The 20,611-nt window shown below is 53.3% G+C and overlaps 5 protein-coding genes across 5 annotated transcripts; 3 read left to right on the forward strand and 2 right to left on the reverse strand.

Moving 5' to 3' along the window:
- Positions 1–196: 196 nt before the first annotated feature.
- On the reverse strand, positions 197–2,640 carry CTRU02_207337 (uncharacterized protein; the record flags this gene model as incomplete). Its single annotated transcript, XM_070204869.1, has 2 exons — positions 197–900; positions 957–2,640. 2 exons carry the CDS (start codon positions 2,638–2,640, stop codon positions 197–199), a joined length of 2,388 nt encoding a protein of 795 aa, XP_070061402.1.
- Positions 2,641–4,506: 1,866 nt separating this feature from the next.
- CTRU02_207338 (myosin type ii heavy chain) lies at positions 4,507–11,791 on the forward strand (the record flags this gene model as incomplete). The annotated part of the gene is made up of 3 exons (XM_036719273.1): positions 4,507–4,932; positions 4,992–11,264; positions 11,336–11,791. The coding sequence occupies 3 exons, from the start codon at positions 4,507–4,509 to the stop codon at positions 11,789–11,791; spliced, it is 7,155 nt and encodes a 2,384-aa protein (XP_036588980.1).
- A 996-nt stretch (positions 11,792–12,787) lies between these two features.
- On the forward strand, positions 12,788–13,471 carry CTRU02_207339 (uncharacterized protein; the record flags this gene model as incomplete). Its single annotated transcript, XM_036719271.1, has 2 exons — positions 12,788–12,805; positions 12,899–13,471. The coding sequence occupies 2 exons, from the start codon at positions 12,788–12,790 to the stop codon at positions 13,469–13,471; spliced, it is 591 nt and encodes a 196-aa protein (XP_036588978.1).
- Positions 13,472–13,624: 153 nt separating this feature from the next.
- Positions 13,625–15,837, reverse strand: CTRU02_207340 (annexin ANXC4; the record flags this gene model as incomplete). Its single annotated transcript, XM_036719270.1, has 2 exons — positions 13,625–13,933; positions 13,996–15,837. 2 exons carry the CDS (start codon positions 15,835–15,837, stop codon positions 13,625–13,627), a joined length of 2,151 nt encoding a protein of 716 aa, XP_036588977.1.
- A 1,711-nt stretch (positions 15,838–17,548) lies between these two features.
- CTRU02_207341 (Fumarate hydratase, mitochondrial) lies at positions 17,549–19,227 on the forward strand (the record flags this gene model as incomplete). The annotated part of the gene is made up of 2 exons (XM_036719269.1): positions 17,549–18,981; positions 19,038–19,227. The coding sequence occupies 2 exons, from the start codon at positions 17,549–17,551 to the stop codon at positions 19,225–19,227; spliced, it is 1,623 nt and encodes a 540-aa protein (XP_036588976.1).
- Positions 19,228–20,611: the final 1,384 nt, after the last annotated feature.

Below are 20,611 nucleotides of genomic sequence, written 5' to 3' on the forward strand. Positions count from 1 at the left end.
GTCAGCACCTCTGGGGCATTCCCGACTTGCCAGCTGGTCTGGGCAAACGGGTAGATTCGGGTCGATCCTGTTGCTATATGTGAGGGACCGAAGCCCGCCGGCGACGGTTTCAGCATACTTGGGATGATATCGATAAGCACGGAAATATTGCAGCGGGCTCTCGTAGGGAGTGAAACGATCTCCGGAAGAAATCTCATCAGTGCTTTGCGCAGCAGAAGGGGCCTGAAAGCAGGTTAGAAAATGGGGATTCACCGTGGTGTGAAACGAAGTGTACTTCTCTCACGGCATCAACTCCTTGCTCAGGGGTTGATTCATTTACACCTAATGAGATCTGTTCAGGAACCGGTGAATTTCTTGAACTTGGCTGCTGCAGGTCAGCATCACTATTAGCCAGCGAGACGGTACTGCCTGCGGGTACTGGGCTGATGGATGGAGATTTGGCGGCATCTACAGGAGCAATGACCTCAGGCGGCTCGTAAGCTTCCGAGGACCCCTGCTCTTCGTCTTGAGAACTGGTGTCCTCAGTTTCATCCATGACAACATCAGAAGGACCATCACTGGAACTTGTAACAGGCCGCAACTCTTCTGCCTCATCGGCGCTTGTCACCTGGCTGGCAGACGTGTCAAAAGTTGCGGACACCGCGTTGTTTGCAGAATCAGGGGCTTGAGGGGGGCCCGTCGCGGCTTTACCAGTAACCGCACTGTTGACTTGTGCCACGGTGGAGGCATCTTCGTCATTTTGCGCAACGGGGGAGGGGGACTTGGGAGCATCTCCGCTGGGAGGAGCCGAATCGCCTGCTTCATCGGAGGCTGGGGCCAGCATTGTGGCTTCAACATCAGATACTGGAGCCTGAACTTCAGACTGAGGTTTTGTTGACCTTTGAGAAACAAGAGGGTCCACTGCATGAGGGTTAATAGGCAAACCTTCCAAGTCTTATTGCAAGGGCATCACTAACCGGAGTTGCTTTTCAGCTGATTCTGTGGCTCACTTGACTCGCTGTCGGAATATTGGTTGAGTTGTTCCATCTCTTGCGTTAACTTCTCTTTCTCGGCATCCTCTTCCTCGATTTCCTTTTGCAAACGAGCCACCTGAGACTGAAGCAAGCGCAACTTGCTCTTTTTTGCTTGTAGTCTGCCTTCCACAAGAGGAAGGCTCGTGCTGACGGCACGAAGTTTCTCAGTACGACTTGATTCACTGTCAACTCTCTGTTCGGACGGTTTGGGCAAGCGCATAGAACTGCTGGCTTCAGCAACTACAGGCGAGGAGCCCCCGTTGGGCTGATCTGACGCATTGGAAGCCCCCATGGACTGCACCCTTCTCATGGCTGGCTTGCCTCCATCAGATTCAACGGTGTTGTCTGGCGTCTGAACATTCGACTTAGAACCAGACGACTGGCCACTCATAGCGGCCTTCAGCTTACGACGGGCCTCAGCCAATGCGATCTTCCGCTTCATGGCTTCGATCTGCTTGTCCATCACTTCCAGGTGCGCCTGTTTGGGCTGAGCGGCGATTATTCCTGACTGGGGCGTAGCAATGTTGCTAGGTGCAGGGCTAAGCTGGGGGCGACCATCTGTGAGCGGCGGGAAGTCACGGAATGAAGCGGTCCTTTGAGAGGAGGTGCCCATCTGCTGAGAGTGTGTAGGCTCATCCGTAGGTGACCCTTTCTCCATTTCAACGTCTTCGTCGTCCGATGCGTCACTAACATCAATAACGAAAGGCTTGTCTTGGCGGTGATAGCCAAAAGGACGTTTGCTGGTTTGATTACTTGAAACGAAGTCAGTTGCAACAGGACGCTTCCGTTGATTGTTGACTGGAGCAGCTTGGGCGGCTGACAAGAATAGGCCGGGGATAGATGATGCGGATGCGGGAGCAGATTGATTTGGTGGTTTTTGAGGTACAGCGGGTTGAGGGAGCTGGGATGCCGAAGGAGTGGCTTGATGATCGGTTGTTGCTGAAGGAGGCCGGGTGGATGATACTGGTGATGGTTCCTTTGACTGAGAAGCCTGCAAAGAACCTTTACGCACGGCAGCCTTCTGAGCGCGAGCTTCCCGGGACTTCTGCAGGGCATCCATCTTTTGTTGCTGGGCAAGTTCCTTGTCACTCATACCGGGAGCCTGCCCTGGTTTTGAATCGACTTGTGGTCCGCTGCTAGATGTTGAAGTGGCAGCTTTTGCACCCTTTGCGGCCAGCAAACGAGCGATACGATCCTTTCGCTCTTCTCCAGCTGACTTAGCCGACGAAGCTGGCGCTTGACCCTGCACAGGAGGCTTTGCGATGGCCGTAGCTGCTCGCGCCCTTGAATGCATGGTACTCGCCTGGGCAGCTGGCTGGGAGTCACCTGGTACTTGAGCTGAGACTCCAGGAACAGTGGATTGACGCGGAATACTGATATCCAAGTCCAACTGAGCAAACAAATCCTTGACGACCGCTTCGTCAATACCTTCGTCAATGTACTGTTGGTAGCGGACATCCAGGGGCCATAGGTTAAGGATAGCTGCTAGTGCCTTCCTTCGAGCTTGTGGTAACGCATGAGCTCCTAAGTGGGCGGTTCCAGACCCAGAGGAATGCGTTCCATGACTGTGGTCCTGTTGCTTCTGGGAAGTAGTGTGTTGGCCGTGTTTGGCAACAGGTGTATGCATTTCACCAGGAGAAAGATATGGAGAATATGAGCCAGATCGATCTCGTGCTGTTTGACTGTTAGCTTTTGTTCCATGTCCAAATCTCGTCGGGATGAAGGAGACGGACTAGTAGTTTCCACAGCAGCCGGGCTTTGCACCCCACCATTCTTTGAGCCATTATACCAGTTGACAACGGCAGAGGCACCATGGCCATTGTCAACCTGATCCAAGGTTGCCGCACCCAACTGGGCGGTGCTGGCTGGTTGGCGAGGGCTGGTATCCATGATGGCATCTCGCGGCTCGTACAAGTCGTTGAATTCGCCTTCGCTGAGCTCGCCTTCCTCAGTATCTTCGTTGCCCTTAGTCGCTTGGTTGAGCGCTTGCCGCGAGTTAGGCCCAGACCTGGCGGAATTTCGAGTCTTGGATGCCTCCTTAACGGCATCTCTAGGGTAATATTGCGACGCGGGGATCAGCTTGGGCTCATCTCTCGGAACCCACTGCTGCGGAGTGGGTATTGGCGGCGGCGGCTGCTGCGGTAGGTGAGGCGGTGGTTGCAACGGTTGCTGCCAACCATAACCTTGGGGAGGCGGAGCATAACCGAGTCCAGGTATCATACTTTGACTCTGGTCGTAGGGATCGGGAAGTTGGGAGTGAGGTTCAAACGCGTTATTTGTAGGCGGGGGATACGTTGGCGGTGGGAAAGAGGGTGCAGTCGGATACGCGTAAGGTTGAGCAGGTGGCTGCCCTGGGTACGTCGAGTACCCATACGGATAGTAGTTGTTCATGTTATGGACGGAAGGCACGACTGCCGGCGCCAGACGTTAAAAGAGTGAACTTGGGACCTAAAGGACGAGAAGGCGCGCGACCAGCAATCAATGTCTGGGATTTGCTGTCGCCAAATATTCCCCCCCAACAAAGTCGGTCAGACTAGCGCGCGTAACTGGATGTGCTATGATAATGACGCAAGGCACGATAAGTCTAGGTAAGTCGAGTCTGTGATCAAGAGCAGGAAGAGCATGGCAGTTTGCAGGGAGAGGGGGACCGGGTGGGCGGTCAACGTCGTTGGTTGCTTGCCAAGATAACAAGAAGATTTCACGGCGTCAAAGCTCGGTAAAACACAGTCGCCATGCAGAAGCGTACAAGGTACCCCGTACGTGGAACTAGGTAATCCAGGGAGCTTCTTGACAGTAAATAAAGAAAAAAAGAAACAAAAAAAGGCGATGCAATGCGGCGCGGTTCTTTCTCCGTCCTGCCTGATACCGGGAGAGAAGAAGTTTGAGCGTTGTGGATCAAAAAGTCTTCGAATATGTTGTGCAATGCGACGAATGAGGTTGGGCAGACTCTGATGAAATCGAATGCCGGGGCAAGCCAGCGGAATAAAATTCGCGCCCGTGCTTGGTAAAGGCCCTCGATATGCGCCATTCCTCTTTTCGGTTAGGCTGACTTGAGACCGTCTCGCGTCACACACATCCTGACGCCTGTCACGTGGGGCTCTTGTCCCCCCCCCCATTGTTTACTTCCACTGGCGTACCCTGAGCAACCGTCCTCCTGAATCCCTGCTCAAGTGGTCCAAAGTCAACAATATCCATCCTTACGTCGCTGTTCTTCCTCCACCTCCCAGCCTCCCAAGCCTGCCTTTATTTTGTCATTTTACCAACGGCAATACGGCCCTCGAACTTGCGATTTGGCGACTCTTTTTGTATTGTTTTCTTTCAGAGTTTGTCCATTGTTGCACTTGGGCAGTTTTGCTTGTGTCTTAATGTTTACTCCATGAGCGGGACCACCTACCAGTGACGTTTGCGACGAACGAGACGAAAGTGACACGACCCGCGGCCCTGAGGGCTGCATTCCTCCTTTTACGAAACACGTCTCCTGGACGTTGATATCATGGCGCAACCACGAAACAATCCTTTCTCTAGGACCTCTCCAGGTCCTAGCAGCGGTCGCCCCAAATCCGCAGTCTTCTCTTCACCCTCCCCGCTATCCGCTGTGTCGACTCCCACGTCGCACGTCAGAAATCACTCCCATGCCTCAGCAGCTCCTGCCGCTCCCGCAGCGCTTCCTGCTGCTGGCCAATTCCGCCATAGTCGCTCCGATTCAAGGAACAGCGGCTCTGGCACTTTTGCGCCCTCCTTCATCAAGACTGAGGAGATGCGCCGAGGCTCCGACACAGTGAGGGGCATTGAAGGAGAAAACGACTTCTCAGGAAAGCGATATGTGTGGCTTAAGGACCCGCAAGTCGCTTTCGTGAGAGGCTGGGTAGTGGAAGAACTGGAAAATAACAAGATACTCGTCCAATGCGACGATGGCACCGTGAGTGCGCTGGCGTCGTCTCGTTTTGTCTTACAATCTAGCTAACTTTCGCAACGCAGCAGCGAGAAGTTGACGCCGAGAGCGTTGACAAAGTCAATCCCGCCAAGTTCGACAAGGCAAACGATATGGCCGAGTTGACCCATCTGAACGAGGCATCCGTGGTCCATAACCTCCACATCAGATACCAAGCCGACCTAATTTACACATATTCCGGCCTCTTCTTGGTCACAGTCAACCCTTACTGCCCGCTACCTATATACACAAACGAGTACATCAACATGTACAAGGGAAGAAACAGGGAGGACACGAAACCGCACATCTACGCAATGGCCGACCAAGCCTTTCGTAACCTGGTGGACGAGGGTGCAAACCAAAGCATCCTCGTAACTGGTGAATCCGGAGCTGGTAAAACCGAAAACACCAAGAAGGTCATCCAATACCTCGCAGCAGTTGCGCACTCAGAATCACCTGTCAAGAGCAAATCGCAACAATCAAACCTGTCTCAACAGATTCTCCGCGCCAACCCGATCCTCGAAGCCTTTGGCAACGCCCAAACTGTCCGCAACCACAACTCTTCACGATTTGGAAAGTTCATCCGAATCGAGTTCAACCGAGCCGGCGCCATCTCCGGCGCTTTCATTGACTGGTACCTTCTAGAGAAGTCACGTGTTGTGAGAATCAACGGCCATGAGAGGAATTACCACATCTTTTACCAGCTGCTCAAAGGCGCAGACAAGAAGATGAAGTCAGAGTTTCTCCTCGATGGCCTTGATGTTGAGGATTTTGCGTACACCCGCGCCGGCCACGATACCATTGTTGGAGTGTCGGACCGCGATGAATGGGACTCCTTAATGGAGGCTTTTTATGTAATGGGCTTCTCGGAAAAGGAGCAGAGCTCCATTCTTCGCACCATTGCTGCTGTACTTCATCTTGGAAACATTTCCGTTGTTAAAGAGAGCCGTGCCGCAGACCAAGCCAGGTTAGCACCCGACGCGAAGGAGCAAGCAGCCAAGGTATGCAAACTTCTCGGAGTTCCCCTTGAGCCATTCTTACAAGGCCTGCTGCACCCGAGAGTCAAGGCCGGCCGTGAGTGGGTTGAGAAGGTCCAGACTCCTGAGCAAGTTCGGCTAGGCTTAGACGCCCTTTCGAAGGGTATCTACGAAAGAGGTTTTGGTGATCTGGTAACTCGCATCAACCGTCAACTGGACCGAACAGGTATGGGCTTGGATGATTCACGCTTTATCGGAGTGTTGGATATCGCCGGTTTTGAAATCTTTGAGCAAAACAGCTTCGAGCAGCTCAATATTAATTACACCAACGAAAAGCTCCAGCAATTCTTTAACCACCACATGTTCGTCCTTGAACAAGAGGAGTACGCCCGAGAACAAATCGAATGGCAGTTCATCGACTTTGGACGGGATCTTCAACCGACAATCGATCTCATTGAGCTCTCCAACCCTATTGGTATCTTCTCATGCTTGGATGAAGACTGCGTAATGCCAAAAGCGACAGACAAGTCTTTTACCGAGAAATTGAACTCCTTATGGGATAAGAAGTCCAACAAGTACCGTCCTTCCCGACTAGGGCAAGGCTTTATACTCACTCATTACGCCGCTGAAGTTGAATACTCCACAGAGGGTTGGTTGGAGAAGAACAAAGATCCGCTGAACGATAACATCACTCGCCTCCTCGCCTCCTCCACAGACAAACACATTGCTGACCTTTTCGCCGACTGTGCTGATGTTGATGATGACCCTGCAACGAGCCGCAGCCGCGTCAAGAAGGGCCTCTTCCGCACCGTCGCTCAGCGCCACAAGGAGCAGCTTCACAGCCTCATGGCCCAACTGCATTCCACCCACCCTCACTTCGTTCGATGCATCTTGCCGAACCACAAGAAGAAGCCTAAGCAATTCAACAAGCTGCTTGTTCTTGATCAACTACGATGTAATGGTGTTCTAGAGGGAATTCGCATTGCCCGAACTGGTTTCCCCAACAGGTTGCCATTTGCAGAATTCCGTCAGCGTTACGAAGTTCTCTGCAGGGACATGCCGAAGGGTTATCAAGAAGGTCAAGCCGTTGCCGCCATGATGCTTGACAAGCTTGGTCTTGACAAGAGCTTGTACCGCGTGGGCCTAACCAAGGTCTTCTTCAGGGCCGGTGTTTTGGCCGAATTGGAAGAGCAACGTGATGCCCTGATCACCGAGATTATGTCGCGATTCCAATCAGTCGCTCGCGGTTACATCCAACGACGAAGTGCATACAAGAGGCTGTTCCGAACAGAAGCGACTCGCATCATCCAGAGAAACTTCAACGTCTACCTCGACCTCATGGAGAACCCATGGTGGCAGCTTATGGTGAAGATGAAACCCCTTCTGGGTGCTACTCGAAGTGCCACCGAGGTCAAGAAGAGGGATGCTATGATTCGCCAGTTGCAGGACAAGATGCATCAAGAAGTCAGCGATCGCCAGAGACTGGAGGAGGAAAGACGGAATGTCCATAACGAGATGGTTCGTATTCAGCAAACACTTGAGAGTGAGCGTGCACTTGCCCTCGACAAGGAAGAGATCTTTAAGCGCCTGCAACTACGAGAAACCGAGCTCGAAGAAAAACTCTCCGGGGCCATAGAAGACCAGGAGAGGCTGGAAGACCAGCTCGACGACTTGTTGGAAGCCAAAAAGCGGGCTGAGCACGATGTCGAGAAGTACCGTGCTCAACTTGAGCAAGCTGCGTTACTGATTGCAAGGCTGGAGCAAGAAAAGTCTGAGCTTTCAGCAAAGATGGGGGAGTTGGAGCGCTCCATCGAAGAGATTTCCAAAAAGCAATCCGAGCGTAGTGAGCAAGAGAAACGTCTGGAGGATGAGATCAAGATGCTCCAAAGCCAGCTTAACCTCAAGGATCGTAAAGCACGAGACTTGGAGAGCAAGCTTCTACAGGTTGACCAAGATGCCGAAGTCAAGTTGCGGGCAGCGCAGAAGGAACTACAGACATCCAAGTCAAGAGAGTCTCAGCTCGCCCTCGAAAATCGTCAGGTCCAGCAACAACTCTCCGAATTGTCCAAGACTTCAACAGATTACGAAGACTTGATCCGAAAGAAAGAGAGTGAGCTTTCTGTTCTCCGAGGCGACAACAAGAAGCTTGAGATGGATCGCCGTACATTTGAAGATCAGAAGAAAACTCTCGCCGCTGAGAAGGAGACGGCCGCGTCCAAGCTCCGTGACGTCCAGGCCGAACTCACGGCTATCAAAGCACAGCAGTCTCAGCTAGAAAGAGAAGCCGAGGATGCCAAAAAACTCCTGGAAGCTCGACTCTCCGAGGATGCGCAAGCAGATGAGAATCGGCAGGTTCTGGAGGCTCAGATCAAGGACCTCAAGGACGAACTCTACAATATTCAGAAGGAACTCAGCAGAGAGCGTCAATCCCGCGATGACGTCCTACTACTAAGTGAGCACAAGTACAACACTCTTCAAGAGGAGTACGACCATCTGAATGAGTCCAAGATCATCATTGAGAAGGAACTCTACGTTCAGCAGGATCACTTGCGCCGGACAAAGGAGGCTCGTGATACGGCAGAGAAGGAGCGCGAGGAAGCTCGACAGGAAATTAGACGCCTTCGCATCGCCAAGACGCAAGCTGAAGAAGCCCGGATGCAAGCTGAGGTCGAGGGAGAGCGTGCTGCTTCTCGAGCTGCTCGCGAACGAGAGGAAAGCCTTCGCAAGGACCTGGATGCTGCCCATGAACGCTTGAAATGGTTCGAAGACGAGTGCGCTAATCTGAACCGCCAAGTTGAGGAGCTGAACAAGTTGATTCTTTCTTCCGGAGAGTTTGGGCTCAAGAACGACCAGGAGAAGGAAAGACTTGAGCGTGAACTGGTCACAGTCAAGGGCCGCCTCAAAGCGTCCGAAAACGACAATCGCGCTCTTCTCAACAAGCTTCAACAAAAAGGACTCGAGATTGCACGCTCAAGCTCCAGAGCGAGTGAAGCTTCGAGAGGACAGCTGCTGGGCCTGCAAAAGGAGAAAACTCGTGTCGAGGAACAAAACTCAAAGTTGAACAAGCAACTAGGGGATGCCCAGCTCACCATCGCTGGCCTTGAGAAAAAGGTTGAGAAATTGCAACTTAACGTTGAAGACCTGAACCACGAAGTGGCCCGGGAAGCTAAGACCTCGAGGAACGCTGAAAAGATGACATCGACGTTCACGGTGCAATTGGCCGAAGCCAACCGGACAATTGAGTCTGAACGCCAACAACGCACGCAAGCACAAGCCACTGTCCGCACTCTGCAAGCAACTATGGAGGCTAGGGAGCAAGAGCTTCAAGAGTTGCGAGCACAGATGTTGAGTGTGCTCAAGACAGTCGATCCCGAAGTTGTAATTCCGCCTCAAGCGGATGGCGCAAACGAGGGCATGCTTACCAAGAACTTCGACCTTGTCAGGAAAGTTGAGGATCTCCAGCAGAACCTTCGAGTTCAAACTGCTGCCCGAACGAACGCCGAGACACAGCTAGCCGAGCTACGCTCTAATAGAGGTGTTGACTCTCCCATGAGGCCGAAGCTGGAGGAGATCAGTCCTAACGAGGCCCCGTTTAATGGCTCGCCTACATTTAGGCGATCTAAGCTGCAGGCTCGCCAGTATTCGAACAATTCGACACCCACTCGACGACTTGAGCCTGAGCCCTTTGACTCGGCTCGATCTGACAAGACTGCGGACATTCTCAGCTTCAACAACCGTATGGACCTCAAGGCTGAAGTTGAAGAGTTGCAAAATCAGCTTCAGATTGCTCAAATGCAGAACCGTCATCTCCAGAGCCAGATTGAGCGTGCATCATCGTCCTCGGACGACTTTGATGAGAGCCCCTCTTTGCTTCGCATGCAAAAACTTGAGAAGGTCAACAGTCGTCTCCACGACATGCTGGATGACTCAGCTAAGAAGGTATCGGCCCTGGAGCGAAGCGTAAGAACCGGCGAGCTTTCCCTGCGTGATATTCAAACCCGATCCCACGAAGAGATTCTAGATGCCCTTAACAGCCAAGAAGAAGCACGCCGATCTCTTCTGCACAGCCATAGGGATGCTATTTCGGAGCTCTCGGACGTCAAGAACCATTTCGAGAAGATGCGTCACGATCGTGCTGCCCTCGAAGTTGAACTTCGCGACACCAAGTCCGAGCTCGAGGAAATGACGATGGCTCGTGAGCAGGAGGCGGACAGCCGCAGCCAGCTCCTGCAGGAATTTTCTGACCTGCAGATCCGGCTTGATAACGAGACATCAAAACTTGCCGACGTTGGGTCCAGCTTGAACCTGTACAAGAGTCGTGCTGATGAGTATTTCAGTAAATTGGAGCAAGCGGAAATTGCGGTGCTGAAGGCAAGCCGAGCCGAGCAGTTCGCGAAGGCACAAGCCAAAGAAGCCGAGGAAACGTGCGCCGAAATCATGTCCGAAAGAGAAAGAATGGATTCCACCCTCGAGGACCTACAACGCCAAAACCAGAGACTCGAAGAGAAACTCGAAGACGTATCGACCGATCTCGAAGCCGCGACCCAAGCGAAGAAACGACTCCAGCACGAGCTAGAGGACTACAGAAACCAGAGAGCGAATGAAATTGAAGACAAGGAGTTGAGCATGGAGCAGACCCGCAAGAAGTACCAAGCCGAGTTCGCCACGCTAACCAAGGAACTGGATCTGGCTCGTGAAGAGAAGCTCTTTAAGCAGGCCGAAATCGCGCGTTTGCGCGAGGAACTTGACGAGCTCCGCTCTAAGTGGGACGACGAAGTTCTGAACAGCTCGACCTGGTCCAAGGAGAAATCACGCCTCGAATCGACCCTGGCCGACGTCGTATCCTCTCGCGATGAGGCGGTCAATGCCCACAGTGAGGCACAAGGCAAGATTGTCACCCTCCTCTCGCAGGTCCGATCCCTTCGCGCGTCAGTGGACGATATCACCTCGGAACGGGACCTTCTCGTCCGGGAGAAGCGCAGCATCGAGGCACGCCTGGAAGAGGCCAAGGCCGGCCTTGAAGATCTCACCAACGGCGACAGCCCATCTCTGCGCGATGCCGCAAACATTGACAAGGAGATGTTGGAGCTGAAGTCGAACCTGGCCCAACAGGAAGATATCGCCGCCGCGGCGGTTGAGAAGATGAGACGTGCCGAAGCCTTGGCATCTGAGATGCAGAAGGAGGCCATGGTCGAACGCGAGACCAGCTCTCAGCTTCAGAAGGACAAGGCCGCTCTCGAGAAGTCGCTGAATGAGATTCAAATCAGATTGGTTGACCTCGAGACCAAGGGCTACTCCAGCGCTAGTCACGACATCAAGTTCCTCCACAAACGCATCCAAGAGGTAAGCATACCCAAAAAAAAAAAGCTCACATTCAATAATGCAAATTACTAATCATGGTTTACTATGTACAGCTTGAGTCTCAGCTTGAGGAGCATGAGAATGAACGAAACAAGTCCCAGCGATCGGTCCGCAACGTTGACCGAATCGTCAAGGACCTCCAGGGCCAGATTGAGCGCAGGGACAAGCAGAACACGCAGCTGCAGGATGATGTATCCCGCATGCGTGACAAGGTCGAGAAGCTGCTGCAGACGATCGAGGAACTTCAGTCCTCCGAGTCAGAGATTCAGCTGTCGACTCGACGAGCGGAGCGGGAGCTTCGGGAAGAGAAGGAGAAGTCGCTTCGCCTCGAGCGCGAGCTCGAGGGCCTCAAGGCCTTGAGGGCCGAGAAAGGGTCCGTGATGGGGAGTGTTCGCGGTGCTTGGCGTAACGGATTCGGCATCGAAGATGATGCCGCATCAATGATTTCAGTCCCCAAGCGCAAGAGCAGCCTTAGTCGGGCTCCTAGTATGACGAAGGGCTTCTTGTAAAGGGGACTGGTATGTTTGTGAAAGGAAATATGCGAGATGTGTAATGTCTAAATGGGGCCGGCGTGGGTTGTTTACTCTTTTTTAAAGGCCCACCAGGGCTTGGTGGAAAGGGTGTTTGTAAGGCGTGCATGGTGTTTTTGTTGGTTGTATACCGTATTGAATCAAGGTCTAGCATTCGGGTACTTTGGTTTGCGTTGCAGGGTACATATTTCCAGTTATGGGCGAGCACATAGGATCACTCAAGAGAATACGTTGTTCAATGCCGAATTTCTTCACCGCTGTATTTGCGGGCAGATGTTTTCTACTTGTCGGTAGGACTTGAGTTACCTCAGACGGCTATGTGCCTACATGAGGCCGAGAGTGGATGTCAGGAGGGAGGTAGTGAATGAATGGTTGTGCGAACGAACAAAAGCCCCCCCCCCCCTTCCCCTTCCTTCTTTGGCCCTTTCAACTCTTCTTTTGAGCATTCGACATTTCTTTGAATAACTATCTCTTGACGATACACTGCCGTTAATTTATCACTTGTTTCTTTGAAAAAGGGCACGGAAAATGGGATCTGCGAGTAGTCAAGAGGTACGCCAGATTGTGGGTGAAGCTGTTTTGGCTCTCCGGTCAGAGCAAGGCCGCAGCGGCGGCGGCGGCGTTGATGAGGATGAGATGGTTTACTATGGGGATGACGACGGGTATTATCGCTTCGATAACAAAGATGATGATGATTCGTCTACCTCGGACTCGGACTCGGATCTTTCCGAGTGCGGAGATTGTTGTTGTTGCTGTTCTGGCTGGGAAAGCGAATGTTGTTACGAGACGCTCGAGTGTTGTGTTGTTGGCATGGGAGACGGTGACGGTGGGTGTAGTCTAAGTTGCACAGGTAAAGGTAAGGAAGACAAGAGGAGGAAGAAGAAGAAGAAGAAGAAGGATGAGAAAGGGGTTTGGGCTGCTGGCTGTTATCCTGCGAAGAAGAAGGGGGAGTGGGGTGGTGATGTTGTTGGTGTGATGAGATGTCCCGGAGAGGTAATGTCCAATGCTGAATCTCCCCTCCCCCTCCCCTTTGTTGACGGTTTTGTTCCGTTTTGAAGGCTCGAGCAAGTCCTGATGAGAGAACAGCAAGACCCGAAGAAATGGGGCTTCAAAGTCGATACTCCTCGCCAGCTTCACACACCTAATGTTGCGACAAGACATGCTTGCTCTTTGGGTTCACATGGGAAAGTCATGCACCCGCGAAGCCGAGACGGAAGACATTGGCATCGGATGAGAAGAGAGAACAAGTATTATGATAACAGAAACATCGGTGATGACTGCAACACCCACCCTAGGAGAAATAGGAGGCGAACCCTGCTTTTTGACGAATTCGAAACCTTCCCTCGTGGACCTCCTTATCCTGCAGATACACCTGTACGATCTACAAGAGATAGAGACCAACACGAGCGGAGATGGGACAGGAGGAGATGGGATGGCAGCGAAGACATGGCTATGATGCATGGTGCGGTAGTGGATGATGCCGGCGTGGGCGATTACAGACGAAGGCGAGCACGGAGCTGGGAGAGGAGGTCGGATCCAGATGACCGAGTAGGGGAGATTGACGACCACACCGAGGACTCATATGGGGTCGGGGAGAGGATGATTGTTTCGCGGAGGGAGGATGAGGGAAGGAGGGCTGCGAGGTTCGGAAGAATTTAACCCGGACATGATCAAGATTTCCATTCACCAGGGGAGAAACAACAACGTGGAGAATACCCAGCGCGCATCATAACATTTCGTCCAGATAACCTCCCATACTACATAGTCTCATTACATCTTCATCCATCTCTTCATGCGACGGTTTTCATTCCTTTACCGACGCTCATAGCTCTTCACATCATTCGGCATACGGTAAATGCACAATTCGCGGCAGAAGATGCCCCATTCACCGGTCGTGGCCTCCCTAACAGCGTCTTGCAAGTCGCGACCATATCGTTCGCGGTATGCCCGCTTGATGGCCTCCATGTGATGGCGGTCCCAGTGGAAGCGTACCAGCCGGGAAATGAGCAACTCGCGACGCAGACCGTCTTTGCGGCTGGCTGTGACGGCGTGGTGAATAAGCAGGGCGTCTCGCACAGGTTTGTTGATAACACCGTTGAGGATGTGAGCCAGTAGTTCGCCCTATATCGGATGAGTCAGTGACTAAGCTTCGTCTGATGTAAATGACGGGAGGGAGCACTTACCACCAAGTTACCGCTCTTCTTCAGCGCATCACGCGCAAAGTTAGACCGGTACGTCCTCTCGTACAACTTGAGCACCTCACGCAGATGCGAGTCGCTTCTTTGCACAACAATGCTGATCATCAGCGTCTCACCGCCCTTTTCTGACTTGACAGCCTTGCGCAAATCTGACACGTCGTCTTCCACGAGGTGGTAGTCAATGGCCAAGCGACGACCGTAGGGGTCGTACTCCTCCATCCTGCGCTCGTCCAGCACCATCAATACAGCCTTCTTGAACTTATCTTCCTTCAGTTCCGTCTTCATGCATTTGGTCAAACTGTTGTCGTACTTTTTGTCGTTGAAGCCGTCCTTGATCAAACGGATCTCGTGATTCGTGCGGCCCATGAGCGCCTCAATGAGTAGCTCGCGGCGCGTCTTGTCACCTTGGTACCAGAAGTTGGCCCAATACGCCTCGCTTTCCCACTGGCCCAAGGCAGTCGAGTAGCATGCTTTCATCAGGTTGGGATCCGAGTCCTTGAGGCGAGAGCGGATGTGCTTAGCCACGTTAACACCCTTGCGGTCTGGACCGGTCTTCACAAGTGCCTTGTACTCCTTGCGCAGATCCATCACCTGGTCATGAGTCAGGCCAGGCAGGATCTCGATGAGAGGCTCAGTGTCAGGGCTTTTGCGATCGCTTCTGAGCGCCTTTGCGATCCTGGCAGCATCGTCTTCAATGTCGTGGAACCGGGCCCTCCGTCGTCGTCTACCCTCATCGTCAGAGCCGATTGGAGAAATGGGCTCCATCACCTGTAAATCATGTGGCTGAGATGCCAGGAGTAAGGGCGACGGCATGGGCGACATGTCTTGGTACGTGCCATGGTATGACTCGAGCAACGGCGAGCCAGGTGCGTTGGCCAACGACAGGTTCATGTTCAAAGAGTGGTGGCCTGTGTTGACGGACAGATTAGACATGCGATGGGTAGGCGGCTGAGGCGACTTGTCCCGCCTGCGGCTGCTGGGGTCAACCGTCAAGACGTTGGAAGCAGAAGTCCTGGGGTCAGCTCCGTAGTACGCAGCAGCGCCAGCGGAGATCTGGGGGCCTGGGCTGGGAGCCCGGCCAGAGTATTGAGGCTCAGGTGCCAAGCTAGGCTTTGAGGCGTACTGATCATACCCATAGGTGAGGTTCTCCTCTAGCGCCTTCTTCTTCTCCTCCTTCTTTCTAGCCTTGTCGGTCTTCTCGTCGGTCTTGGCATATTCATAAGGCTGAGGTTGTGCGTAGGCATAACCGCCAGGCGACACAGGGCGGGCAGGCTTAGGTGGGGGATAGAGGTCGTCCGGGCCGGGACGGGGTGGTTGGGGAGGCGGGTATTCGGCTTCGTTGCCGTACTTGCTGCTGCTGCGGCTGCGGCCATGACTGCTGTACTTGGCCGGAAGGTACTTGAGCTTATCCTCATCGCGGGGTGAAGCCGTTCTGACGTGCGGGTCGTCGAATCTGTCCCGAGAGCTACGCTGGTAGTTGTCTCGTGGAGAGGATGGCGGCCGGTAGGAAGCCGAATTGCGGTCGTCGTAGTTGTAGAGCGAACGGCTGCCGGGGAACATTGCTTCGCTGCCGTCCTCAGGATAGGGCATGGCACCCGACATGGTACCAGGAGGAGCAGGGGCGCCCGGTTCGGCGGTGACGATGCGAGCGCCTCTATCCCCTCTATCCCTGGCGTACCTGTCATCAAGATCATCTTCGGGGTAGGCATAGCTAGATTCCCGCGAGGGGTCAACCATGGCGGGGACTGCAGGGCTGCGACTACGCTCTCGACGACCCGGGGAGCGGGAACGGTCGCGACGGCTGCGGTCGTCAACCTGGAGAGACATGGCAACTGCTTGTAATTATGGCAATTATACCAGGTTTGTCGCTGTAAAGTTGAGTTGAAAGCTGAAAGTTGCTTGGAGCAGAGGCCAGTCGAGGTGGGGTTCAAAGCTTGAGTTGAAACAAAACGTGCGGGCGGGAAGGAGGGGCTCTGTTAAAAAAGTGGAACAGAGCGTTGGGTGACCCAGGCGCCGTTATCAGATAAAAGGGAATGGAAGTGTCGCGTGCTCGTTACGTCAATTGAGCGGCACTTGGGGGAATCCCAATCCTTTTTAGATGGTCCAACTTTGGGGGAGGTAATAGAGAAGAAGGAGCTGTTGAAGGAGGAAGAAAGGCTGACAGAGGAGGTAAATAGAGAAGAAAAAGTCGAGGATAGGAAAGGTACTTTAGCGACTTTGGGAACATGGGAAAATGGGGTGAGCATGAGCAATGCTAGCGAGCAAAGATGGTACAAGCGGCGCAAGTTGGGCTGAAGGAGGTGAAACCCACCCAGTTGCATTCCATCATTAACCATCCCTGACCTTCCATGACCCAAAGAACAAGGACGACTACAGTTATCATGCAGCAAACTAATGAGGCTCGCAGCCTGGCTGCATCGTGGCCCCTGTCAACCGTGATCAATTCAAGGTACCCGTATAGGCACCAACGAGTAGGGGTTTGAGGTATTGTATGCAGTGATGGACCAGTACAGCGAGGTAGGTGTGTCCTTTGGATCTGCTGATCGTTATTCTCCGTCTAGGCCATAAGGCGCTAAGAACATGTGTGGTATCAGCCGGAGCCAATGGCTGTGAGGGCCTCAGTTTTAGAGGCCTCAACACTGCCCTACTGTCTGCACCGCATCCCCAGTCGATCCCCTCATGATCGGGGGAAGAGGTTGGTCCTACGAGTGGAGATCAAAGAAGGCTGTGAGCGCCGGCAAGTCCGGTGCGTGCTAAGAAGAAGCCAAGATTTCCCCTAGCATCCCGCAACTTCACCGCCCACAGGGAATGGGACTGAACTCTGAACCCCTAAGAGGACGCTGAAGCCCCTGACAGCTCGCTGTTAAGTGATGACATACTGCAGCGGGGCGGGGCCGTGAAGCCCACCGTACTATGCTAACCACCCTATCAACACGCTGCCACTCCGCTGCGACGACGGTGCAAGGGGCTTCGAAAAGGGGCTGAGGTTGTCGAGTGGATGTGAGAGGAAGTGGCTTCTTGTGGGAAAGTGACCAAGTGGGCGTGCTATCATGGCGTGGCTGCATACCATCGTGGTGGCATACTCTGCAGTATGTCACAGCTCGTCTCGGTAAAAAGGCAGGCCGTCCATGTATTATATAAGCATGGTTACGTAAATCTACGGAAGACCGGAGGCGGGTCGGCCATTTCGTCACTCTCTCTCGGATCGTTGCTACGGTGCTGAGTACTCGGAATATCGGGATAAGCCGGAAAGCACAGACCACGACAAGCTCCACAATGTCAGAGCTTCCCCAACGGAGCCAATTCGGAGCAGGTCGACCTCTGTTGTTGCGCAAAAAATTCCGAGTCTCTCTTTTTTTTCCCTTTTTGTATTCGAAATCATTCCAAGGTCTAGCATTGTTTCTGCGCGCCTTCCTGTCTCCCCTCGAAGTTGTTATACTTCAATTGGCTCGGTTCAGACATCAAGTCTCGAGTTTCGTTCATTTTTAACTCCAAGAAAGCTCCTATACGCAGCCACCAGCCAACAAAACCGCCCGACATGCTTCGATCGGTACCAGCTCGACGCGCCGCTTCCGGCCTGGCGAACTCACGGCTTACCGTTAGGCCGAGGACATGCGCGAAGAGCCTCTCCACATGCTCGACCCGATCTTCTTCCCCCGCAGTTATTTACCCCGCGACGTCCTCCAAGTCAACACAGTTCGCCAGTCCTTTCTCCCTCCAGAGAAGCCTGCACACCACCGCTCCCAGAATGGCCAACACCCGCACCGAGAGCGACGCCTTTGGCGAGATCCAGGTCCCCGCGGACAAGTACTGGGGCGCCCAGACTGAACGTTCTCTTGAGAACTTCAAGATCAACCAGCCCCAGGACCGCATGCCTCCCCCCATTGTCAAGGCCTTCGGTATCCTGAAGGGCGCTGCTGCCACCGTCAACATGCGCTTCGGCCTCGACGAGAAGATCGGCAAGGCCATCCAGCAGGCTGCTGCCGAGGTCGCCGAGGGCAAGCTGCTCGACCACTTCCCCCTCGTCGTCTGGCAGACCGGCTCCGGCACCCAGTCCAACATGAACGCCAACGAGGTCATCTCCAACCGTGCCATTGAGATTCTCGGCGGCACCATGGGCTCCAAGAAGCCCGTCCACCCCAACGACCACGTCAACCGCTCCGCCTCCTCCAACGACACTTTCCCCACCGTCATGCACATCGCCGCTGTCCTCGAGATTGAGGGTGAGCTTATCCCCGCTCTCAAGAGCCTGCGTGATGCTCTGCAGAAGAAGGTCGACGATTTCGAGGCCAAGAACATCATCAAGATTGGCCGCACTCACTTGCAGGACGCCACCCCCTTGACTCTCGCCCAGGAGTTCTCCGGCTACGTCGCCCAGCTCGATGCTGGCATCAAGCGCGTCGAGTCTTCCCTGCCTGACCTGCGCCTGCTCGCTCAGGGTGGTACTGCCGTCGGTACCGGTATCAACACTTTCGAGGGCTTCGCCGAGGCCATCGCCGAGGAGGTCACCAAGATGACTGGTACCGAGTTCAAGACCGCCCCCAACAAGTTCGAGGCCCTTGCCGCCCACGACGCCATCGTCCAGGCCCACGGCTCCCTCAACACCGTCGCCGGCTCCCTGTCCAAGATCGCTCAGGACATCCGCTACCTCGGCAGCGGTCCCCGTTGCGGTCTCGGCGAGCTCGTCCTGCCCGAGAACGAGCCCGGTTCCTCCATCATGCCCGGAAAGGTCAACCCTACCCAGTGCGAGGCCCTCACCATGGTCTGCGCCCAGGTCATGGGTAACCACGTCGCTACCACCATCGGTGGCATGAACGGCCAGTTCGAGCTCAACGTCTACAAGCCCTTGGTCATCCGCAACCTGCTCCACAGTGTCCGCATCCTCTCCGACGGCATGCGCTCTTTCGAGAAGAACCTGGTCGTCGGTCTCCAGGCCAACGAGGAGAAGATTGCCAGCATCATGAAGGAGTCGTAAGTTTAGAATCCACCCCCTTTTGTTATTTTATCTGTACACTGACACTCTATAGCCTCATGCTTGTCACCACCCTCAACCCCAAGATCGGTTACGACATGGCTAGCAAGGTCGCCAAGAACGCCCACAAGAAGGGTCTCACCCTCAAGGAGAGCGCTCTCGAGCTCCAGGCCCTCAGCGAGGAGGACTTTGACAAGCTCGTCCGCCCCGAGCTCATGATCGGCCCCAAGCCCTACAAGCCTTAAATGGCGAACCGCTCATAAAAAACAAATGTGTGCCTAATTGTAGAAAGCTGCATGCCGCCCCCCAACCTGTGTAAACTACGTTACGATATCCTGTTACCTATGAAAAGAAACAATGCGGTCTCGAGCAATGTTTTTATTTCTATTGTAGTCTGAACCGTAAAAACCCAAGAAAAAAAATACAACAAAAATAAAAACATATGAAGACATTGTCTCGTCCACTACCCCGCCCCCCGCTTTTTCACATGTACACTTTACGTACTTTGTACATGTGTGCCACACCCCCGCATCGGAGCTGAGCCCGCGCTCATCTCATGTAAGTGACACAATATCAGATGTCAGGGTCAGAACCGATGAGAAAGAGATCTTGTGGGCGGGCGACGCTAGCATGTGTTTCTAAGCGGACCGAGAAGATCGGTAGTTTTCGATTTGGCTCTAGTTTTTCACGTGGAAGCAATAGTGAGATGGTTTCTCACTGTGCCAATCATTGTTGAGGCCGGTGGGAGCTACTTTGAGAGTAGCCAGGCAGGTTGGAAGACTTTGCCACTCGAAATTGTTGTTGAATGGTTCTCGGCCAGTCTTGGCGTTGGCAACGGTGCCGGTAGTCTTTGTTGGGGATGTTGATCCTCAAAGCAGATAGGTTTCTAGATTGGCTTGAATAGAACTTTAGTCAAACAAATTGCGGTTGATGCGCAGCTTGAGGTCTTGGAATGCTGCTTAGCAAGGAGTAGAGTTAGCTGAGCTGCAGGAAAGAATCGGGAGATTCGGGGCAGGCTGTAGTTACCAACGGTGGTAAGGTAACGCAGTATCATAGATGGGCATGTGCGAGGACCTTTTCACATCCTTTTTCGATTAAAAAACGATGTCAAGTAACATGTTTTTGGGGGCCATGTTGTGCTATTATCTGTATCCGATACATTCAAGTCGACAACCATCGAAAGACAGACACGAGGGGATGTTCACAGGCTAGGGGACGGTGTAGGCATCGTAAGGACCTCATTCGATGACTTGTGATTAATATTCCCTATGAATGATACGAGATGTGTGTTCTATAAGATCAAGAAGAAGAGAGTAGGACGGCCACAAGCGGATAAACGCAGCATCTGGTTACACCTCTTTCTGAGTGGACAAACGAAGCGGGTGCTACTGGGGCCACAAACTTGCCAGTAAACGTATCATACGCGACAGGCACTTGAAGGATATTCTAAAGAAGCCACCTCTGCAACCTCCATGGCTTCCACATACTATTCAGTATCCTCATGCCAAACCAGACGGCGTCAAAACGTTCCAGCTGAAGCAAGGGTTGGAGATCGCCCCAAGATACAAACATATCCAAGCTAGTAACGCCACTTGAGACCAACCAGCTCGGGCTGGAATTAAAGTTTCC

Source organism: Colletotrichum truncatum (assembly GCF_014235925.2).
Source record: "Colletotrichum truncatum strain CMES1059 chromosome Unknown Contig_0004, whole genome shotgun sequence".
NCBI classification, from domain to species: domain Eukaryota; kingdom Fungi; phylum Ascomycota; class Sordariomycetes; order Glomerellales; family Glomerellaceae; genus Colletotrichum; species Colletotrichum truncatum.